The following is a 23,339-nucleotide window of genomic DNA, read 5'->3' as shown; positions in this document are numbered from 1 at the left end:
TCAAACGAAGCCCCGAGTTGACGTAAACTCTGGGATGTTGCCTTATTTGGTTCTGGCCTGTACTTTTGTTACGTAGTTTTGTCAGGTATGAAGTGTCGACAGCTGGACATCTGACTGGGTCGGACCACAGAAGAGAGCCATGAGCCGCCCGTCCTCAGCCGGCAGATAGGGGCAGGGGACCGGTAAGGCAGGGGGAAGCAGGGTGCCGCCTGTGTCCAGGCTAACAGTCAGATTTGGTCGCTCCATCTCACTGCTGGCTCCCTGCCCCCCATCCGCCGGGGTTCCTGGACCAGCCCCCGAGCTTACAGCTCGGTTTCGCTGCACTGTAGTTGACCAAAATCCCAGACGATTTTGAAATTCCCCAAAAATATTTTTTTATGGAATGAAAAGTAGGACATGTCCTCGAAAAAGGTGACGCCTGTTCACCCTACCATATCAACAATCTCGATGTTTCAGTGAGTGAATGCTTGCTGCTATGATGCGTCTTTGCTCAGCAGCTTTGCTAGTTGTAAACCAACCAATCATCACACAGGTCATCTAAATATTCATGAGCATACCATAAAAGAAAGAAAACCTGTCATTTCATTCTAAGGCTTTTAACCAGGCTTGCATTAGGGCCCATAGAACAGCGAATATGTCATTTCCAGACCAACCAATGTTACACACCCTATTCAGAAATCTTAAGAACCAGCACCAAATACCCTATATAATCATTCTATGACCCCTTTAAAGCAGCAAACTGTTCAGAACTTCTTAAAAACAAATCAAATCACAGTAACTAATAATACATTTTCCTTGATTTAACAATCTTGTGATGGAGGGAAACCCTTACCATATTTCTCAACTTCTAGGATTTGTCTGTAAACCAGAAGATGCTTCCCCTATTCAAGCTAAAGGACTTTTCCTTATAGCTCCAAGAAATTCTTGAGTACTTGTCACCATAACTTTGAGCTTACATCATAAAACTGCTAATCTCTGAGGATATTGTCCTGACTAATATGGTAAGATTCAAAGTGTTCATTTTGTCCATAGCAGTTCATCACTGGGGCTTTTAATTACTGAGCAATAATCATTTCTGTCTCAGTCCAGCAGACTAGGGGAGGCTAGTGAGAGAGACAATGTATTTTCTCATTAAATTGTGATCATGTGTTATTGTGATGTTCTTCATCCAAACACGAAAGTATCCACATAGATATTATATATCAAAAATAAAAAGCTTTTTATATTAATCTATTTTACATAATGCCTTTTATCATTTAACATATTTTTGTTGTTTTTTTTTCAAAAGACATGAGCTTGACAGATCTTTCAAAAGAACATCTCTAAAGTGTGCACCTTTTTGAACTGAACATACCCAACCTTTTCGTTAGAGATAATGTTCTGCCCCTCTCCAAAGGGAACAAAACACTCTTTTCTGCATTAAAAACAGCAATATTTTATATACTTACGCATATAGATACATAATTTTTGTGTTTTTTGGGACAAGATCAACTTTCGGTAAAACCCATCCAAGAAAAGACAAAAAACAGTCAAGAGACTTATGGGATGCAGTGTCATAGACCTTACTGCACTCAAAGCCAGAGTCCTTAGATTAGTCAAAAAAATAGGGGAAAAAACGGATCACAATGTGTAAGGAGGGGGAAAAATATAATAAGAACAACATCTGGTAGGGGAATAGTGAAAGCTGCATATGTGTGTGTGTGTGTGGTGGGGGGCTGTTATTCCACAGGCCTTTGTCCTTGATAGTATTTTATTTATTTATTCAGTTTCTTTGAACGGCTGTACAAAGCAAGCATTACATTGAGATGTCAAGACATGTTAATAAACATCCAAATAATAATAAATCACTAAGGACACTTCAGCATAGGCAGAGGTGCTTTAATGTTTGACATAATAAGAGCTGTCCAAATAGCGCTTGCAGTAAAGAAGGAGGTAAGAAAAGGAACCTGTATGCTTCCTATCATAGATCCCTTACCGTCGGGAGCTTGCAAGGTCCTTCACTAGCCCTAAGGAATTTTATCTCACAATCCTTTGCAAGGTAAGTTTTTTTATATACCATAATTTGGGGGCCACACATTAATATAGTTTAGAAGTAAATTATGTAAATAGGACAATTATTATAGAAAAAGATAAAATAATTTGTAAAAAAAAAGTGACATAGTGAGTAAGCAAAGAGCACCTCATAGAAAAAAAAAACATTGCTTAATTTCTCTGTGACAAATGCAAACGTACAAACCTGGAAATGTTTCGGATTTTATAGTGGAGAGCTGAAGCCGTTTGCTACATCTACGTATTAATTATTTGTAGTTACTATTCAGAAGGCTTATGTCCCACATTTAACTAGCATTATCCATATGTGGGTTTAACATTAGAGAGTTTCTTTCCTACCCACAATAGATTTCTTACTGTTGACCTCATGAAAGGTAAAGGAACAGGAGCTAGGGGCTACATTTTAAAACATTCAAATGCAGCCATAGAGTGAATAGGTTCACATTCAAGATGGTTGAATGCGTCACATTGAATTGTTAAAACTGGTCAGCTACTGGGATTTTACTACTCCTCTTCCTGAAGAATAAAATATTTCAACAGGTTTGAAAAGAAGAAAAAAAAATCTGCAAAGACGAAATTACCATCCATAATCAAACCAATGGTGTAGGAGATTTTTCTATGAGCTGTTCTGAGTGTTTTTAATTATAATACAGCAGTGAAAGGCAAATGAAGAGGATGACCTAGGTGGAAGGACTGAGCCAATAAAGAGGATACCTCAATAGCAAATTAGCTTGGCTCATGCAGGGAAGACGAGATGTAGACAAAAACAAACTGTATGTATAGCTTTGAAAAACTTGTGTTTATATTTGAGATTTGCACATTAATATGAGCATATATGTATGTAAAACAATCTTTTATATGTTAATAGATAGTGTATATTAAAGCTAGACATTAAACAGTGACCCGAGGTTCAATCAGTTGTACCCTACCATAATCTTAACTCTGGATCGACTCTTTCTATTCCAATCTCCCACCTCTGTCATTGGCCTTGTACTCCTGTCTGTTCTCACAGACTCCAGATCTGATACTTTCAGTTCAGGTTTGCACTGGTATGGAAATAAAATCATTACTCCCACACATTCTTCTGCTATTCCATCTTATTCCAGGAAGGTTTCTTCTGCCATTACTAATAGAAATTCATTAGAAACTGAAATGAACTTCTTTGCTATTCACCTTTCTACTGGAGCTGGTGCCAGTGACATTTTGAAATATGTAATTTCACAGCCAAAAATGCCGTTGTTTTAGTTTCCGATTGTTGTCACTCTGGAGATTTACTGAGTTTAACAAATGAGCAGAAGAGAGTTTCCTGCTCTCTACAGACTACTTCTGTTCCAAAAATCAACATTCCCGCAACTAAAGCCTCTTAGTTTAGTTCAGCCGTTTTTCAGCTTCTCCTGCTCTCCATTCTAATCTCAGTCCCTCTCATACTCTCTATGTCCTTCTGTGTGCTTTTGAATTTTCACATTGCTTTGTTCTTTAGTGGATTTCGCACTTCACTCTGCCAACTGTTACCTGCCCCTGCCGCCATTTAGTCTCACTGAAACTAAACACTAAAACATGACAATAAAGAAGTAATTACTGTATCTTAAGAACACATCGCTGTCTGTAAAGTTCTTCAGAGATAAATGATTTCTATAGCCTAAAATAAAGGTATCGCACTGACAAAAGTGTTTGTCTCAATAAACAAAAATCCTTTAGAAAAAGCTGAAGGATTTATCCCAAAAAACATTTAAGCTTTCAGGAATGAGGTCAATCCATTATTCTACGGGCTCAAATGGTAGCAAGTGGCATGAAGAACATGTAGTTACCAGCAAAAATGGTTTCAACGCAGAAAACTCTTAAAATATATAAATAATTTTTCAAAATCTTTATTCCAGCTTACAAAAAGGGTGCCTGTTTGACAGGGCAAGAAATTATTATCTTTACATCTCAGAACTTGAAAGACACCTCATCAGTGAATTTATAAAAAAAATAGAGTGGTTTCTACAACAAGATAATCATTTCAAACATCCTTGAATAGGAGATGGTGCATATTCATTTGAAGGACGGGGTGAAATAATTTAGATCGTTTAGTCACAGACTTATAATCAACAAATATATCAAAACCAAAAAGATAGATATAATGAATGTGTATCAAACAAATATTTTGAGAGGGAAGCAATCTACATGCAGACAGCATTTTGTGTCTGGATCCAAATGAAGCTACAGTATGAAAACACTTTCTTCTATTGCATTGTACTTGAAGTGCAGAATCTGGTTCACGCAGCTGTAGCACGCTTCACCTCACTGGTTGTTCAACCCCAAGTAGAAAAATCTGACAAATGTTTACTGAAGCATTTCTTGATGTTCACATTCTGCGGGCATTGAAGTTAGTGTCACTGAACCGGTCTTGTCATATCAGTGTTTGTAAAAATAAATCCCTCAAAAACCTCCATTATAGGAGAGGTAAACGGTTAAGCCAAGAACTATTCATACCTCTGTCAGGTAAAGATTTAAAGTAATTCTTTAATTTGTTTCTGACTGAAACTGATTTTGACCTTATGGAATTGTCCAGCTTCGAAGTTAAATTCTATACAAAAACTGTGGAGGGAACAGTAGATTAAGGTGATGGCAAGGAGATCTCTCAACCTCAATAATTTGGGGCACTTCACCAAATAATGTCTATATCAAGGAAATAGTGTCCTTTAGTCATCATGAGGACTTATTATAATTTGAATTGAATTGATTGAATTAAAATTGATGTAAAATTAATCTATAAGTGGTATGAAATATTTCAGGGTTACATTGAACTAAATTAAGCATTTGTAGGGATGTCTGAAATACTTTATTTCAAAGCTGTACTAATGTTCTCAATTTTTGCTTACAACACCCAGAAAAAATATGTTTAAATGTCTGAGAACAAAGTTATACATGTGAGCCCAGCACTGGCTCACAATGATATAACAACATTTGTTTAGACTGTGCTGTAATTTAAACTAAGATACTTGCAAGGGGTGAATTTATTGTATGTAATTGTCAGCAGTACCGATGTGTTAGTTTACAACATGCTCTGTAATGATTGATTTTTCCATCTATGGCTTGGATCCTGCTTATTAAGATCTCCCAGGTGAGTAAGAGTTTGTGCAGCAGGACCATATGGCTGCTACCCTCTTTATTGGCTGACCTCTATAACTAACTCATGCTGACCACTTCTACTCAGCTCCAGTGTTTTCAGTGGACTTCCTGCCCTAATAATCTCTCAATATACATAAATGTTCACCTTACTGTTACCCTATCTTTTTCTGCAATAATTAACTTGTCAAGCGTAAATGCTGTATTCTATCTTCCATAGAACATTTGAGTGAGCAAAGTTCACTGTGACACCCACATATTCAGCTTATACAGTGTGATCATTCCTGCTTTAGCCCACACACATCTCTGACTTTGAACCTAAAACATCAAGATAAGATACTGGACCAGATCCCAGTACTGCCCTTGTTTGTTTCATTATTCTCTTAAAGAGATAAAGGTTTGCAGCCTTGGCGTACAGAACTGTCTGTATTTTGTGCTGCTCCCCTGCAAACATGTACAAAGCTCTAAAATAATTCCATCTTTCATTGCAGCACCATATTCTAACAAGAAAATAAAATAGAGAGAAAAATCAACATTTGATTTTTTTTTTCAAGAGGTGATTGAGAAATGCCATGAATTAACCAAATCAGTTCATGCTAGCATGACTATTGCTTCCCTAATGTAGCTAAATGCAATATAATTATATTCTCGTTTAATGTATTTACTTGTTAGGTCAATCTACTTCTAATTAGCAATTACAAACATTTGGTGTTCCTATGTGACCCAATTTATTCATTTCTTAATTGAGATCATGCAACAAGTAGGATGATAAAGATAGCTGCAACAAAGGCAGCATGGGGGGTCATTGAGTCTCTCTCACATTTATCAGACTTTGTCTACAATGCCAACAGATTCGCTTGAAGATATAAGGAAAAGGTTTTGTTATTGTTTTTTCAATGCAAATGCAAACATAAAAATTATAGTTAACTGCAGCAGAACTGGAATTACATGTCTTTGTCAGCTGAGATGTAGATAGAGATTTTCAGCAACAAACGACCCAGAGGTGGATTTAGCCCAGGGTGATAATGTCAAAAACCTTATTGTAGCCTTAATATTGAAAAAGACACAAATTATTAACATAAAATGCTGTTGATGTCATGATTTATTAAAGTTCAGACCCGAATGTTAAAGACCAATCAGGGAGACCAGGAGAAAAGGTTGAATAGTTTTTATTGAAGAGGTAATGCAGAGAGAAGTGTTGCTCTGAACGTTGCTCAACCTGAACTGAAAAGTGAGGGGAAGACACAGCGATTAGTTCAGGCTCAGTGGGAAATTTGTTTCGTGAACTTGGAGAAGAGGATCTGGTTGCTGACTCACGTTTCCAGAGAAGTTGTTGAATCTTTGACTCCAGTCTGTACGCTTATATTTGTATCACTTAAAAATAATTATATACTGCATACAGTCATGATATAAGGCAGCTCCTTAGAAATAGTTATCTTTTTATCGAAAACAGCGTAAATATCTTGCCATGATTAGACTGACATTTTCGGGAGGGGGGGGGGAGAAAATCCCCATCTGGTAAATACAGTGGTAATGTAATCTATATATTGTTTTGTTTGTATTTAGGTCTTTTTTGTTGTTGTTTTTTTCTGGTTCAGCTGTGGCTGCTATTTTTCCTTGTTCAGTCTTAAAATCTTCATTGATTTGTTACATAAAGTTTGTCGCTGGTCCTCACCCACAAATACAGTACAGCTCATCAGTAAATCTTTTCATCTATTTATATCCTTCTCAACTCATTCAGTCAGCTGTCAGTTCCTTTTGTAATGTTTCTTGCTCTGTCTTATATTGTTTATCTCCACCCTCACTTTGGAGATTTATTTAATGGTTTAGGTCATAATTATGGAAGCAAATAAGGGTTTAAAGAGAACTTGATAAAATACCTACGGTGGTATTCTGGTAAAAACAACTAAATACAGGAAGCCATATTGAGTATTGGATAAAATTATTTATTCATACTATTTGAAAAGATTAAATCATCCTTTTTAAGAATTTATAACACATCTCTAGAGCCAACAAATGTCAACACCATGTCCAATGTTCAACACATACCCAGAGGTGTAAAGTAACAAAGTACAAATACTGTACTTAAGTACACTTTTAGGTATCCTAACTTTACTCCATTATTTAGTTTTCTTCTTACTTCGGACTTCTACTCATTACATTTTCACACAAGTATCTGTACTTTCTATTCCTTACATTTTTAAGACAAACGTTACTCGTTACTCTTGGCTTCGGTTTAATGTTCATAAATATTTATTTCACATCATGTGCGCCATCCAATGCAGATCATTGGCTCCATCCACATCTAGTGAAAACTAGTGTAATTGGATGAGTCATATAATGCAAACCCTCATTGGTTAGCTAAAGGAAATCATCAGAAGCAAGCAGATGTTCTTCAAACTGCAAACGTGAATTGTCTATGCCATGCTACAATGAAGGATTCAGAACAAGATGTTGAAATGTCTGAAAGGTCAAAACAGGCGAGAGCGTTTCGGGAGACGGAGACCAACAAGACAGCTCTCATCCTTGGTCCTATCTTCAAGAATTTTTCGAAATAGTTGAAAAATTGAGCTTTCAATTCAGATAGTGGCATCTCACTGTTTTTTTTTTAAGGTTACTTTATACTTTAATTAGTTTTTGGAGCACATACTTTTACACTTTTACTTGAGTAAACAGGTCAACGTTTACCAGAGTGTTTTTTAAACTGCAGTATCTATACTTCTACTTAAGTAACAAATGTGTGTACTTTTTACACCACTGTACCTACCACAGAGATGACATATCCATGCCAGAACGAGTTTACTGTAGGCCTATGTTTTTTTTTTTACTCAAAACTATGAAGTTTTTCTACAAAGTTTTGAGGACTCAGTAAAAATACCAACAAAATGATTCTAAATTCTTAAATTATAATGTGTGGAGCTTTAAACGGATGTGTGTCTACACTTTTCAGGAATTATTAAGCTTCATCTGTAAATGTTTGATTTAATCTCTTAAAGGGTTTTCAACTGACTCACAAGTTGTGTTTAAAAAGAAACAACTGAGACCAGCATTGTGTGAGAGATAGTCCCCCTTTGATAGTTCCGCAGAAAGCTATAGGGAATTCATTTTAAATTGAGAAATCACAACCTTCCACGAAAGGGAAGAAGCCAGTTAAGCAGGTTCATACTTTATGGAACTGTCGTTAACTCCTTACTGAAAGAAACAAAAATCAAAAGCAGAGCAAGGAGAGGGAGAGAGAGGGGGAGTGAGAGAGACGCGGGACAGTGAGCGCGCAGCCGTCTGCGCATGGACTGCATCTGTGCGCTTTTTCCTGCCAAAAGACGCACCAGCGACGCTTTTTAAAACGTGCTCTATCAAAAGAAAAGACGTAGGCTGATAAACACCAAGCACTTCTTGAGGAAACCGAAGCAAGTGGACAGGATGCTGAGCTCAGGCAAAGCAAGAGTATCCAAGCAAGTGGGGGAGACGCAGGAAACGGTGCGGGAGCGACCCACTAGTGCCGCTGGACAAAAGCACCTGCTCCAGAGGAACCCTCCGCATCCTCTGGCGCGTCTTTCCTTATTTTAAACAGTTGGATTTTTCGCTGATGACATACATCTGCTATCCACAGTACGAAATATGGGCGCAATGACACTGATGGACGTACATTACATTTGAAAAACACATTTGAAACCAAGAGAAGAAAACAAAGGTTTTAAATTATTGTGACCAGAGAGATCTGCAGAAATGGCTGACGGAGTCTCATGGCTCTATATATGCATGGAGGTGCTGATAGCTGTCGCCTCTGTGATTGGGAATGTGATGGTGGTTTGGGCGGTGAAAATTAATAAGTCCCTCCGAGACACCACGTTTTGCTTCGTCGTCTCCTTGGCTGTGGCGGATATTGCAGTGGGAGCGCTCGTCATCCCCCTGGCCATCACGGTCAGCATCGGACTTGAGACTCACTTTTACAGCTGCCTGCTTTCAACGTGCATCATGCTCGTCCTGACGCAAAGTTCAATCCTGGCTCTGTTGGCCATCGCGATTGACCGCTATCTCAGGGTCAAGATCCCAACCAGGTAATGTAGGATCTCCATGAAAGCGCACGGGAAGGACGGGACAGGTTTAGGTCTGATCCATGTGGGAAGGTGGTGGTGATGAGCAGAGCAGAGGTCACAGCTACTCCTGCTTTCTTCCTGAGAATCGATGCAGGCAGGGATCATTTTTCACCTCAGATTGCTATGTTTAGCTCCACGTTCAAGATCTATCCAAACTAAAGTTTAAGAGCTTCCTTAATGGCCAAATAATATCCTTTTGAGGGAAGAATCAAACCCCTGGTGTATAGTGTTTTTGTTGTTTTGTAAGAAAAATAAGAGCAAGTAGTATATAGCAGTGCAATGGATGGAAAAGGAAATTCATTGTTTCATAGAACTAGAAATAAAAAAAAACATGAATTAATTTGTTTAATCCCTCTATATTAATAGTTTGTAAAAAAAAAAAAAAAAGCTCTTGCAGCATTTTCTACTCATTTTTATGTATTCGCAAGCTTTGCAGATCTAGATCATATTTTTTCACTTTTCTTTGCTAAAAAAAGCTCAATAATATTGCTTGGAGTACGGAAGTACATAGCATTGACTAAGACAGGAAAAAATAGGTCTCATAAACACGAGGTCCTAATCTCATATTTGTGAGAAAAGAAATCAATATTATAAAAAAATATATAATTACAAGATCAGGATCTCATAAGAAAAGAAATCGTAATTATGACAGAAGTCAAGAACGGAAAAAAGCCTCCAGTCAAATGTGATAGGCTGTTATTTCCTTCTAGGTACAAGAACATGTGATAAAGAGTTTACTTAAGATGAATGACATCAATAATATATGTCATCATTGTGCAGGTATCCTAAGTTAGACAAAAAGCCCACTTTGACCTGCTGGAAGATTCTCTCTTCTTTCCAGAGTAATAAACCAGCAAGGGATGCTTCTCCTGCTTTTAAAATGATGAGATCTTGTCATTGTAATTATTAAATAAAGGGTTCCTTTTCTTTTTCTTGAGTGAATGCAATGAGTTTCTGTAATAATAGAGAGCCACTACAGATAGCCTATACTTTTTTAAGCTTTCCCATGGATTTTGTTCTAATATATGGAAATCACAGCTTTGGTTGTCTGTTAGGTTACTGTCCAAGAAGAAGATTAATCTCCCCCAATTTGTATGCAGGAACCAATCACTATTTCTGTTGCCTTCATTTAAGTCAGTGATCTTCCCAATACACCTGATCAGCCTCCATGTTTTTTTTGACCAAATTATCCCTAAATTTTGATGCTGCCACCACTGTGGATGATGTCATTCCAGGCATGTGCATTGTTAGTGCTCTGCTATATAGCCCAGGAAGTTGATTTTCTACCATATCATTATTGATTCTCCTCCAAGACAATAATTTGCTGTGTTGGTGATGTATTTTTATAGTACAGTGTTTATTCAACACTTGTTTAATTTGTCTTATTCTACTAAGTTAGAGTAAAGAGTAGCTGTTAATCCCAAAAATTTAATCCAATTGTGGCATAGAATGCAAAAGTTCATCCTGCATCTGGAGATGATCCAATCTCACCTGTTGCATCTTTGGGAAAGACACTTCAACTGCATTGTCCACTGATGATGAGGGCCCATTGGGGGCCCATAGGGGTCTGTGTACTGTACCCTCTCTTCTGTCTGCCCCAGGGCAGTTGTGGCTATGATGTACAGTAGCTCATCATCATGAAGGATTTTCTTTGGACCATGGTGTTAGATAAATTCCATCCTGACTGTTAAATGACAACAATGAAGTGTTGTTTCCAACTTTATTTCATTGTTAACTGTTTAAAACTCTTAAAGGTGTTACTTCAACTAGATCTAGCGTTGAGCAATACAGACATTTTAAAAGTGTTGATTTAACTCTTCAGTTCAATTAACATTTATACATTTCCGGTGTACAAATAGATCTTCTATAGACTTTCTTTCAAAAAACTCTTTCTTCTTTTTTTTCTTCCACAAGGATTTCAAAGTGTTGTCCTGTCAACATGTTGCCACCTTAGTTTAAATCTCTGCAGCTCTACTTTGAGGCATCTTTTTTCCCGATTACTGCTCTCCTTGTTGAGCCTGTCCTTTACATGGTCAGGTATTTGTCACACTCAAACTGGTTTTCTTTTAGTCGTCTCCAATTTTAGATCCATCCATCATTCCATCACTTTTTTGTGGTTTCCCAGCCCCTGCTAAACAAAAGATACCTTACCAACACTTTGTATGCTAACGGTGGTGTGTTCAATTTGAACATGAATGTCAAAGTAGATTTACAGTTTTGAATGTTTTTATTACACCAAATCCTACTTTAAACATTTCTACATCCCTGACCTGTCTGCTCTGTGTCTAGGTTTTCATTATGGTGTTTTTTTCACTAATGTTCTTAACTTCTTAGGCCTTCAGAGAATATTATAATTAAATTAAAGTGCATTCCTACATACTCTGTTTACTGTAACAACCTGTTTAGGGATTTCTGAGAGAAATTGATTAAACTGGATTTTATTTAGGAGAATCCAAGTAAAGGGTTTGGATACATTTGCATATCTAAAATTTAGTATTGTATGTAATATCATAAAATGATGATATGGACCCAGACCTTAATGATGGACCTAGAACAGTCTGAGGTTATGACAACAAACTGATAAAATAAGCAATTGAAAGTAAGATGTTGTTAATTATTGTTAGAAATTGAAGTCATCACAGTTAAAAGCTATAGGGCTAATTGCAACACTCTTGGTTAATTTTTAGCTGTTGGTGTCTAATTGCTTCCAGCAATCTAAAGTCGCCTGAATAGTGGTCATCTTTCCTGATGAAACTGAACACATATATCCCCTAATCAATGCTAAACACAACACATAGCACCAGTGACAGTCAGGCTAAACTGCAGGGTCGTGTTTGGCTCCAGGCTCTTTTTCTGCAAAGGTCAGCTTGTGGTGATGGAAACGTTTCCTCATCAGACATTGAAAATATCAAAGTAATCTAAAAGTGATCAAATTACTGCTCTGCATGCTTTCTAACATTGGGGTGGATCAGATAGCTGTGTAAATGTGTCCCTAAGGGCTGTGTCTGTTTTGTTTCTGTAGACAAGAGAGCAATATTTATTGAATCTCATACGTCTATCTTTCCTCATTCATCTTTTACAGTGTATGATATAAAAATCGTATCAGAAAACTTCGTCTAATGGGCCAAATACTATATCATGAAAAATCCAACAACAAAATAATACTGAAGTAATTTCCCCCTCAAAAATCATAAATTGAAAGCAATATTGCTACAGAGTACAACATTTATTGATTTGACTTTCAGCAGCATATGTCTAATTTGGACTGCAGTGGGATATAAGGGTTTGAGTTTACCAGCTTTGGGTTTAAATTATTCACTTAATGGACAGCCCTAGTAAGATACATTATTGCTGCACTTAAAATAAGTAGAATAGAAGAAAATAATTAGATTTATTTATTTCAATTTATTTATATTGCACCAATTCACAACATATGTCATCTCAAGGCACTTTACATTTCAACCAGATCATACAGTCAGGTTGGTTCAAAAAAACCTGCTGATCTCATCGACTCACTGACACTTCAGCAAGCATGTTTGTAGCAACAGGAGAGGAAAACTCCCTTTTCACAGGAAGAAACATCCGACAGAACCAGAATAGAATAGAATAGAATAGAATAGAATAGAATAGAATAGAATAGAATAGAATAGAATAGAATGTTCTTGTCTCATTAGAGGGGAAATAAAAATATGATAAAAACAAGTTTACGGAAGAAAGCTACAAGGTATACACAAGACAGAATGCAAAAAAGCTGTATACACTGCAGGAGATTAAAAACCCCATCAGAAGGGACAAACACTCCAGCTATTAATAAACATGAATATTTAAGTAAAAATTAGAAACTTTCTAGTTAAAGGAAAATTAAATGTCAGTGTAAATTGAAGAACTTTATACAAAGCATGAATGTAAAAAAAAACTAAGCAAAAAAATCCAACAACTTCCAGAGCACGAAAAGAAAATGTCATTAATGATATTGCAGATGAAGGCATTGATGTTCAAAAATTGAAACCAATTAGAAACAGTTCTTAGTCAGATATAAAAAAAAATATAAAAAAAAAATTGATAGCACCAATCAAACATATTTGGACCAGAGAATATTATTAAGTCTCACAGAAACATGTAGGTCTTTCAGCACGTTTGTCAGGAAAAACAATAGAGGTTATTTCTTGTCAAGAGGTGACTGTTCAAGCCTGAGAACAGAAAACACCTGTCCGAAAGGACTAATAAGTGAAAAAAGTTTGTAAATTAACTAAACATTCATAATGTAATTTTTTGCCTTAGTTTTCAGACCAACAGTTTATGCTAAAGACACATAGAGACATGTGTAGAATAACAAGTTTGTATCAAATCTGTCATGGCTTCAGGCAGTTTTTAAACCGACATGCAAATAATTCTCAGTAGATGGCCATAAAAAATTGTGTTTATTTAGAATCCAGACTGTAAATGACAAGATTCTGGAGGTAGTCTTGAACCTTGGGACAGTGTATTACTTTGGAGGAAAGGGGGAATGTAATTAAATTGAATAAGCTGCTGGACTGGAAGGCTTTGATCAAAAAAAGGTGTTGCTGTGGTTGTTAACAGGGAGAGATGCAGCAGTCTGAGTGGTATGCTGTAGGGGTGTAAAGCACCAGTTTTATGGTGTTATATTGATTTGCTTGGATTAAAATACAATATTTATAGATATCAAAAAGTCTCTCACAGTACGATTTTGATCCACTTTGCTTCAGAAATCCTCAATCAATGTGATGCTTTGATAATATATATAGTATAATGTAGGAACTTACAAATCTGGAATATGAATTAAAAACTGCTTTCTTCTTAACAAAAGAATGCTAAAAATAGACCAGCTGTTTACACTGACACAATAAGCTAAGACGTCCTTCAGGTGGATTGATATCTTCATGTGTGCTTCAATGTAACTGGATGATTAATCATTCAATCAATGAATCAATATAGATCGATTTATTGTTACATCTCTAGTGTTTCAGTGCTGAGTGTTGGAGGGCAGACAGGTTGCTTGAGGTGGATGATCTGGAGGGTTTATGTCACAGAGAATTCAGAGACTATTCTATAGGATAGGGTTCAGGAGGTTACTTTAAAACGGGTTAGCAGGAGCTTAAAGTCAGAGACACATCAGATCGAATTTCTGCAACTGTGTCCGAGTAGCTCCGACTGAAGTGGCACCCTGGTCTATCTTGGGTGACGGAAATATCATGAGTGTAAGAGGAAGAGAGACAAGGTGATATTTGGGAAAAATAACATTTAAAATCTTAAAAAATTGTCAGAAAAAAACACTGTACAGATGTTAGGCATATATAGCAAGCACAGCCAACTAGCACATTCACAATAAGTACAATATTTTAATAAATAGTGTTTCTACTCATGGTAGGAGCTCAGGAGTACAGAAACAAGGTTAAACAGGCCCTGTTAAAGAAGCAACTGTATCTTTATGCTTACTGCCCAGCTTGTGTATGCGGGTGGAATTTCAGCTATACTTGAGATAAAAATGGATCAGAGCTCGTAGAGTTGTATGCAAACAATGTATTCCTGCCTAAACGATTGCAGAAGGGGAAAAGTAGAAGGATCTAGTGCTAGAGGTACAACTCTGGTTATCACTCAAGCATTCATTGACCTGCATCCTCTTTCTGTTAAGCTCCAGCAGATTGGTAATAGGAAGCAGGTGTGTGGGAACACACCACTCAGCGCCGCCCTTACAGGGAACCTGCAGCTTCATGGAAGTCTGGGGGAAAAAAAAACAGACTAAAAACACAGACTCACACAGATCCCTGAACCATGACAGGTATGCATGTAGGGCAAGATCACATCAGTGAAACGTAGGTGAGATCTAGTTTTGAATGAAATCTGATACTCACATGAAACCTCATGAAAAACACCCCATCAAATTGTTTAGTTCTTAATTGAAAATATTTTCATATGTGTGCTTTATCTTGCCGAAAGAAAACATTATGTAATTGCACTCACACATCCAACAAAACGTTATTTTACCTAAAGAGGTATTGACACAAATTCTTTGGAAAAGGTTACGACACCCTACCAGACAGCAGTTATGGTTATCACCATTGATGGCGATATGTTCAGTACTACACACTGCAGCCCTCTATCATTCTTTAGCAGTGGTCTAAGGAAGTTTGTCCCTGTCCTTACTTTAGGTCTATGTACTTCTTACTACTGTTCCTTGTGTTAATTATATCACAATACAGCATCTCTATGAGATTCAGTTTTCAGTTGTTTTTATTTTGAAGATGGTCTCACATTTTTTCTCCATCACCCTCTGTTATTAGGTAGAAATTATGGTGAATTTTCAAATGTTAAACTAAATAGCCACTGCAACAGAAAAGCAAACCTTGATAATTACACTGCAACAGTTAACACCTGGGGTAATTCTACCAGATTGATTGATTGACTTTATTGATCTCACGTTGGAGAAATTTACTTGTTACATCGGCTGAAATATTCAAAAAGAAGAAGAAGGTGCCAAAGGAAGAAAAGGTGCATGGCTGAATATAGAGTGTATATATATATATATATATATATATATATATATATATATATATATATATATATATATATATATATATATATATATATATATATATATATATTAGGGGTGGAACGGTTCACAAAATCCACGGTTCGGTTCAATTCACGGTTTCGTGGTCACGGTTTTCGGTTCGGTTCGATTCGGTATATGTTCATTGTTACACTGAAATCCCATAAAAATTAATGAAATTAATGAAAAAATCCCCCAAAAATAATGGATTGTAATTATTTTAAATGATCCGCGGAAACCCTGAATCATTTCCGTATATTTTGCTGCTTTGAATTTAATCATCTCGCGCATGCTCTCTACCATCTCCAAGGGACTCAGAGGGGAGCGGACGAAGCCACAGTGGGGGCTGTAGGCTTTTCTTTGAGCAGCCGGTCTGGAGCGCAGCGGGGTTTGCTGACGGAGTATGAGGGATTTCGGGGTTAGCATGACATGTTGGTCATGTTGCTGTTAGCATAAACAAAACGTGTTGCACAATGCTTGCACACTGTTGCACTTTTATCCACAACTTTCTTTCCGCCATCATTGTAGGTCACTCTAAATGCAAAGCGGTCCCATACAGCAGACCTATAAAGTGCTGCTTGCGCGTCTTCCAACTTCTGTTCTTTCCCACTCGCCAGTCCCACACAACAACTGATTTTTTTCCCTGTGACACCCGGCTAAGCTGCTTCGCTTCTTCTTGCTTACTACACAAAGCACAAAGCAAAGCCTACAGCCCCCACTGTGGCTCCCGTCCGCTCCGCTCAGAGTTCCTTGGGGATCGTAGAGGGCATGCGCGAGATGATTAAATTCAAAGCAGCAAAACATGCGGAAATGATCCATGGTTTCCACAATCATTAAAAATAATTACAATTTCATTAATTTCATAAATTTCTATTTTTTCATAAATTTTTATAATTTTTATTAATTTTTTTATTTTTCGGTGTAACAATAAACATATATCGAACTGAACAGAAAACCGTGAGAACGAAACCGTGAACCGAACCGAACCGTGGATTTTGTGAACCGTTCCACCCCTAATATATATAAATATATAACTGTTGCACTGGGTTTCAGCTATAAAAACAGGTTATTGCACTGGGTATTAAATGGTAATTGCACATTAGATGTTGCATAAGTTACGGTGTCTGATAGTTGGTGTGCTTTGTTTAAGCGAAACATGTCTTCTGGTGTCCAAACAATTATATTTTGATACCACTTTGAATCACTTACCAGTCTCTCTAATTTCAACAATGTTCTCTTTTAAGAAATCTCACTATAGTGTGAACTCAGATCTCAACAATCAGGAATAAACCAAATGTCTGAGGTTGAAACAAGACAAATATCCATCACAATGTGTTCAGTATTGATAATGCTTGGTATTGATCATCTGTTTTCATACACCTGTGTGTAATTTTAGAGATTTTAAGAGGGAATTAATTTGAAGATGTGTCTGATTTTATCCTCATTAGATGTTGCATAATTTAAGGTCATGTTTGATACAGTATAAAAAGTTGTTTTTCTGTTTAAATGTGTCTGGTTATAATACTTTCAAATTTAATATGCACACATGGACAAAATAGTTTGCATCCCTCTATTAATGAAAGAAAAACTAAAATGGTCCCAGAAATAACTTCGATCTGATCAAAGTAATAATAAACAAAAATTATATGAAAATAAACAAATGAAGGTCAACCATGTTGAAACAGAATAATTTTAAAAAACAGGAACTCTTAAAACAGACCTGGACCAAAATAGTGGTTTCTTTAGAAAAGACTGAAAATAATGTGTACTATGAAAAATGGAGGACGCCCTGTTATGTTCTGGGGCAGCTTTGCTTCATCTGGTACAGGGTTTCTTGAATCTCTGAAGGGTAGAATTGAATCTCAAGACTATCAAGGGATTCTAGAGCAAAATGTGCTGTCCAGTGATGGAAAGTCTTCACCATGAAAATGACCCAAAACACTCAGAAATGGCTTAGAGGAAAATATTGGACTATTCTGAAGTGCCCTTCTATGAGCCCTGACCTAAATCTTAATGAGCATCTATGGAAGGAATAAGTTTAGGGAATGCTGACTCCTCCAGTTCATACTGTAGATCAGTATTGGTGGCCCGTCCTATGACTCAGTGCCCATGAAATAGCCCTCAGTCTTAAAAAGGCTGGTGACCCCTGATGTAGAAAAGATCAGAATTGATATAAATATATATATATTATATTTTTTTTGAAGAAGAAGAAGAAGAAAAAAACCATGATAGAAGTGTTAGTGACTCTGATATGGAGATTTGCTATATTTAATATATTTTTGTGGGAACAGATCTGCACAGAGAAAGAGGCCACCAACCACTGAAAAAAGCTTTGTTTTTTCTGCCTCTTCCATTCAGCTCAGTTTACCTCACCCTGATTAGTTGGATTAGCCAATATTCCAGAGAAAATGACTCATTGTTCAGCATGTAGGTTAATTGCAAAGCTGACTAGTCAACAGTTTATGTGCATTAACTTACTGTACATTCATCTTTTAATCTCTGCACAACAATTTTACTTAATTACTAATATTATATTAGAGAGAACATTCAAGTCCTATCAGTGCTTCACTAAAAACATGTTGACATATTGTTTTTTTTTTTTTTTTTGGCAGGTACAAGCGGGTGGTGACCTCTCAGCGTGCTGCTCTGGCTGTGGTGGTATGCTGGACTGTGGCGTTTATTGTGGGACTAACACCCATGTTAGGCTGGAACAAGCTAAAGGAGCATCAGCAGCAGAATGGCTCAAACAGCTCGAACCCTATTGTCACCTGCAGGTTTGAAGAAGTCATTGGTATGGACTACATGGTTTACTTCAACTTTTTCGGCTGGGTGCTGCCGCCACTGCTGCTGATGCTGGTCATATATATTGAGATCTTTTACATGATCCACAAGCAGCTTAACAACAAGAAAATCACCTCCAGCTACTCAGACCCCAACAAGTACTACGACAAAGAGTTGAATCTTGCCAAATCTTTGGTTTTGGTGCTTGTCCTGTTTGCCATTAGCTGGCTGCCTCTTCATATAATCAACTGCATCACACTCTTCTGCAAAAACGCTGCTCCGCAGGTTCTGCTCTACATCTCCATCCTGCTCACCCATGGCAACTCCGCTGTAAATCCAATCGTTTATGCTTTTCGGATCAAAAAGTTTCGCACCGCATTTCATAAAATTTTGCAGCAGTACTTCTGCTGCAAGAAGACGCAGATGCTGGACTTCCAGCAAAGTGACAGAAAAGACATGACTAATATGGGACCGCCGTCGTCCTCTCCACAGCAACCCACTCATATAGGGGACTTTAAATCTTATCCTCCACTTGAACTGCAGCAGCAGCCTCCACAGACACTCCAGGAGGAGCAGAAGATTAAAACACCTCAGCAAACATACAATTTTTCCCATTTCACGGAACAGAACGCATCCTAAACAAATGAGAAAACAAATGAGAAAACTGGATGGACAAGTAGGCTCCCTTCTTATTTGAATGTAATTTGATGAGACTGATGGATTAAAGCACAAGACTACAAAGCTCTTGCGATTAGCAACATGGGTCTCTGGAAGAATTTCTTGGGAAGAGCATGCAGAAAAATATTGCAGGAAGCCTGAAGTAATATAAGTATTTGACTATGTGCTTTTCTTAGTAAGATAATGAGTTCATGGCACTTCAATTGTCTTATTCTTTATGATGAAAAGTTTGTGTGCAATATAAGTTATTGTGGTTTATCACTATCAAAGTCTCTATCTTATAACTTGCCTGAACATTTATACATTAAATAGAGAAGGGTAATATTACTATTTAAGACTGTATATTTTCACTGACTCCTGCAAAAAAAAAAAGAAAAAGAGATTGTAATCATGTAAATATGAGACAACATTCAGCTGTGAATACTCGACTAATCTTCAGGGTCTAAACTGTACAGCAGCGTGTGCAAGGAGTCCTGAGGTTAAGAAATAAGGGGTGTTGTATGCAGTTAGTGTCTCTCAGCTCCAGCTTTGGCCTCAGGTGATCCAACTGCAGATTTCCACTGCAGAAGGAGTGGATGGTGATAAAAAAACGAGCACACAGAGGTTTTAAAATTACAAAATAAGAGTAATACATGTAGGACATTTGTAGCAGCGGACAGTCAGTATCCTGTACGTTTTCTTTTCATCATTGGCAACAGTTTACTATCACCGACTGTGGCTTTCTTGGCCTTATTCAAACATTTAAAGAATACTGATTCAATTCTGAAATGTCAGCCTGAAGATTGTGAGGTTTCACTAACCTGTAAACTCGTTATTTTTGCATATTGCCAAACTGAAGCATTTTAAGACTGATAATTAAAAAAATGTCAAATTCCTCTTAAACACACTGTAAGAGAAAGTAATGCTGTTTTTGTCTTTTGTGAAGCATTTTGGCCATAACTGTGATTAACAGTCTCTCATTTTTAGAGATAAATCTGGGCTTTTGAAATGAAGTTATGTGGTTAACATCTGGCAGTTGTTAATGCTGTTGACATCATCATTCTGAAAGAATTCAGAGCAGCTAAGAGCTGTCGTCTACTTCAAGATGGTCAAATGGTCCCATCTCTTATGACATTAGTCTAAAAAATGTTACAGTGTTTATGAGAATAATTTTTTTTTAAACTACGCCATTGAAACATTTGTATGGGGTCTGCCACAAATGATTTCTCCTTCTCAAAATGAATGTACCTGGAACAAAAGATCTGAGGAGTTACCAGTTTAGAAAAAGAACCTATTAAAAACAAAATCAATATTTTCATCTAAAATGATTGTAACATGTTTGAAAAGCATAATTATATTTGCTTGAATAGATTCTGAGTTTCAAGAGATATCAAAGGTAAAAAAATATATATATAAATAAATGAATAAATAAATAAATACATTTTTTTAGTTAAAGATTTTATTTGTTTAGATTTAGATGCCTATATTTATATGATGACATTATTTAAGGTGTGGATTACCCTAAAATGTGCAGTATTGTTTATGAAAGAAACATTAAACCTTTCCCCATTTACTAGATCATTTTTGGCGGGCATGGGGAACCAGAATCACCTTGTTTCATTCTTAGCATGTTTTTCACACAGTAGTAGTAAACTATTGTGACAACTCATTTCCTAAATACATATGATGGTCCTGGTCGCTCTGTCTTGTAACCTTTTAATAGAATCTCGCCAAAGCAATTCCTTAAAGGTCAGCATTTTAGTAGATGATATGAAGAACATTTTGATACCTATATAAAATGAAAAGGAAACTTCAGAGGAGTCCTATAAATGAGTATTGATAACACAGTCGGGCTTGTCTTTTTAGAACCTGCGGTTGTGAACTCAAGATGATTAGCAGCAGGAAATATGATTTGAAAGAAAGGTCAGGTAGACCAGTCTGTGTTCTATTCATTTGCAGAGTAAATTATTGTAAATAGCAACCCTGGCAGGCCACAAATTACTGTTGCTAGACACATCCACGCAAATGGAGCATTTCTGATTATTTTTTGTGCGCTCACAGGATATGCAGCGTTATGAGTCATTTCAGCAATGGGTTTGGGTAGTAAAAGTGTTATTTCTTTAAATTTGTTTCTTTAGTAGAACAGAAAGACAATAAAATACAAAAAATAAAAATCCAATAAAACATGAGAAATTGAAATGTTTGAAATGTCCAAAGGAAATTGCACTGTGTGAAGTTCTACATTCTATAAAACAACTGGAGTTACATATGCACCCATGTTGTTCTTTTTGTACAAAATGCACAAACTGCTTAAAAATGTATGTAAATGAGTGGTTGTTTGCAAACTAACTTAGAAACATGCAGTCCTTCCATTCTTGATAAAGATGTGTAAAAAGCAGGAAGATATGCTTATTCAGCCAAGTCAGCTAATATATAACGAAAGCACAATTAAAAAATAGCAGGTTGCTATCAAAGTGTTGAACAATCAAAGGCAGAGAATAAACCAGATTTATATCGTACATTTTCTGGTAGAAAACACAATGACATAAAATTGAAAATGGTCCTAGGAATTTCTGAAAAGAAGCTGTCCCACAGCAACACAGACCCCCTACTATGCTTAGCAGTGGACATGTGTTTTTTGTTTTGTTTTTGTTTTTTAGTATCTATTTTTTGTTTCACACCAAACCAACATGATGCATTTTCCGACACATGGTTCACCAGACAAAAAAGTCTCACTGATTTAAATTCCAAGAAACTTTTAACAATTCTGAAAAAGTAAAATATAACTTATAAAAGTTTAAGGTAAACATTTTTTGTTTGTTTTTATCATTTAAAAGCAATATCAACAACTGTACCACTGGTGATCTTGTAAAAGCAAAACAATCTTTACAATAACTGACAATACAAGTAAAGTTTTATTTTCTATGAGAGAAAATGTGGTTTGTTTGAACTCAGCCACTCAAATTGTATATCTATTTAGTTATTTCCCGTAGAAAGTAATGTTTCTTTTCTACTGTTTCCTCATTATGATTCATCACTTGAGATACAATTGTTTGACCACAATCACCAGCTCTAAGCCTTTGATATTCCTCTCTGCCTTGCAGATTGCTGCAGCAGAGGGCTTTCAGGGTCCTTTTCTAACACAGCACAGTAATGCAGCTCGTGCTTGTTAAAAGGAACATTTTTTGTTCCCATCGTGAAAAAAACTAAATTCTTTGATAGGTTGAGACATGAAATTCCTCATAACTCATGTAATCTCAGTAAACACTTCCCACGCAATGCTGTGTCTCTAGCAAGTTTCCTCCTAACAAGTTGCCAACATGATAGCTTTACTCTCTACACTCAGATATAACATTCCCAAGAATTCCCACAGCAGAATATGTGGTCCTGTTTTACGCAACACAATATTGAACCAAAACTTTTTAGAAATCAATGGCCAAGTTTGATAATGGTTTGAAAATGGCATTAAAGAGTGTAGCTACAACATTTCAATATAAGGCCATTCATATGCTGAGCGTAGAGAGTGGGATTAAATATCATGTTGAAAAGTATTTCTGAAATGAGAATACTAGAGTTGTGTTTTCCAGCTGGACGACTAAGATGACCTTTACCTAAAGCCACAAACTGTCTGTGGGTTTAGGTGGATATTAGCTACAGGTTCTAAAACTCATCAGATTTACAGTTGCAAAAGAAAATGTTATCAAAATAATATATTATATAAAAATGTATAAAGAGTTATTAGACACATATCATGGTCTCATAACCTTGATAAAAGATGACTGGGCAGACAATCCTACCTCCTTAAGGACCAGCATGAAGGTTTAACTGACCATATTCATTGTTTGGAAAATTAGACTAGTTAATTATGTGTCTGATGAATGTTACCAATAACAGCACAAGTGCCCCTTATAATCCTGACCCTTCCCTTTGGTGGACTGCACATGTGCTGATCAATAAATGCCTCTGGTCTGTTTATTTCTGTCATGTTTTATGCTGGTCATCTTGCACAGTTATCAACCTTCCAAAGACATCCTGCAGCTCGAGCAATGCTGCAGGCTAAGGAAGAAATGCAT

The 23,339-nt window shown here is 36.6% G+C and overlaps 1 protein-coding gene across 1 annotated transcript; it reads left to right on the top strand.

Moving 5' to 3' along the window:
- The first annotated feature begins 8,376 nt into the window (after nucleotides 1–8,376).
- adora1b (adenosine A1 receptor b) lies at nucleotides 8,377–20,185 on the top strand. The gene is made up of 2 exons (XM_038282973.1): nucleotides 8,377–9,218; nucleotides 18,441–20,185. The coding sequence occupies exons 1-2, from the start codon at nucleotides 8,887–8,889 to the stop codon at nucleotides 19,246–19,248; spliced, it is 1,140 nt and encodes a 379-aa protein (XP_038138901.1). The 5' UTR covers nucleotides 8,377–8,886; the 3' UTR covers nucleotides 19,249–20,185.
- The last annotated feature ends 3,154 nt before the right edge of the window (nucleotides 20,186–23,339 follow it).

This window comes from Cyprinodon tularosa, unplaced genomic scaffold (genome assembly GCF_016077235.1).
Source record: "Cyprinodon tularosa strain WSP-4 unplaced genomic scaffold, ASM1607723v1 ctg19, whole genome shotgun sequence".
Lineage (NCBI taxonomy): Eukaryota > Metazoa > Chordata > Actinopteri > Cyprinodontiformes > Cyprinodontidae > Cyprinodon > Cyprinodon tularosa.
The sequence above is the reverse complement of the archived record's forward strand: the minus strand, read 5'-3'. Positions and strand labels throughout refer to the sequence as shown.

What these genes read in the sequence shown, in the direction of transcription:
- adora1b (XM_038282973.1), top strand. Translation starts at nt 8,887, where the DNA reads ATGGCTGACGGAGTCTCATGGCTCTATATATGCATGGAGGTGCTGATA. An exon ending in AGGGTCAAGATCCCAACCAG is followed by an intron (nt 9,219 to 18,440) that starts GTAATGTAGGAT and finishes TTTTTTTGGCAG; the next exon opens with GTACAAGCGGGTGGTGACCT.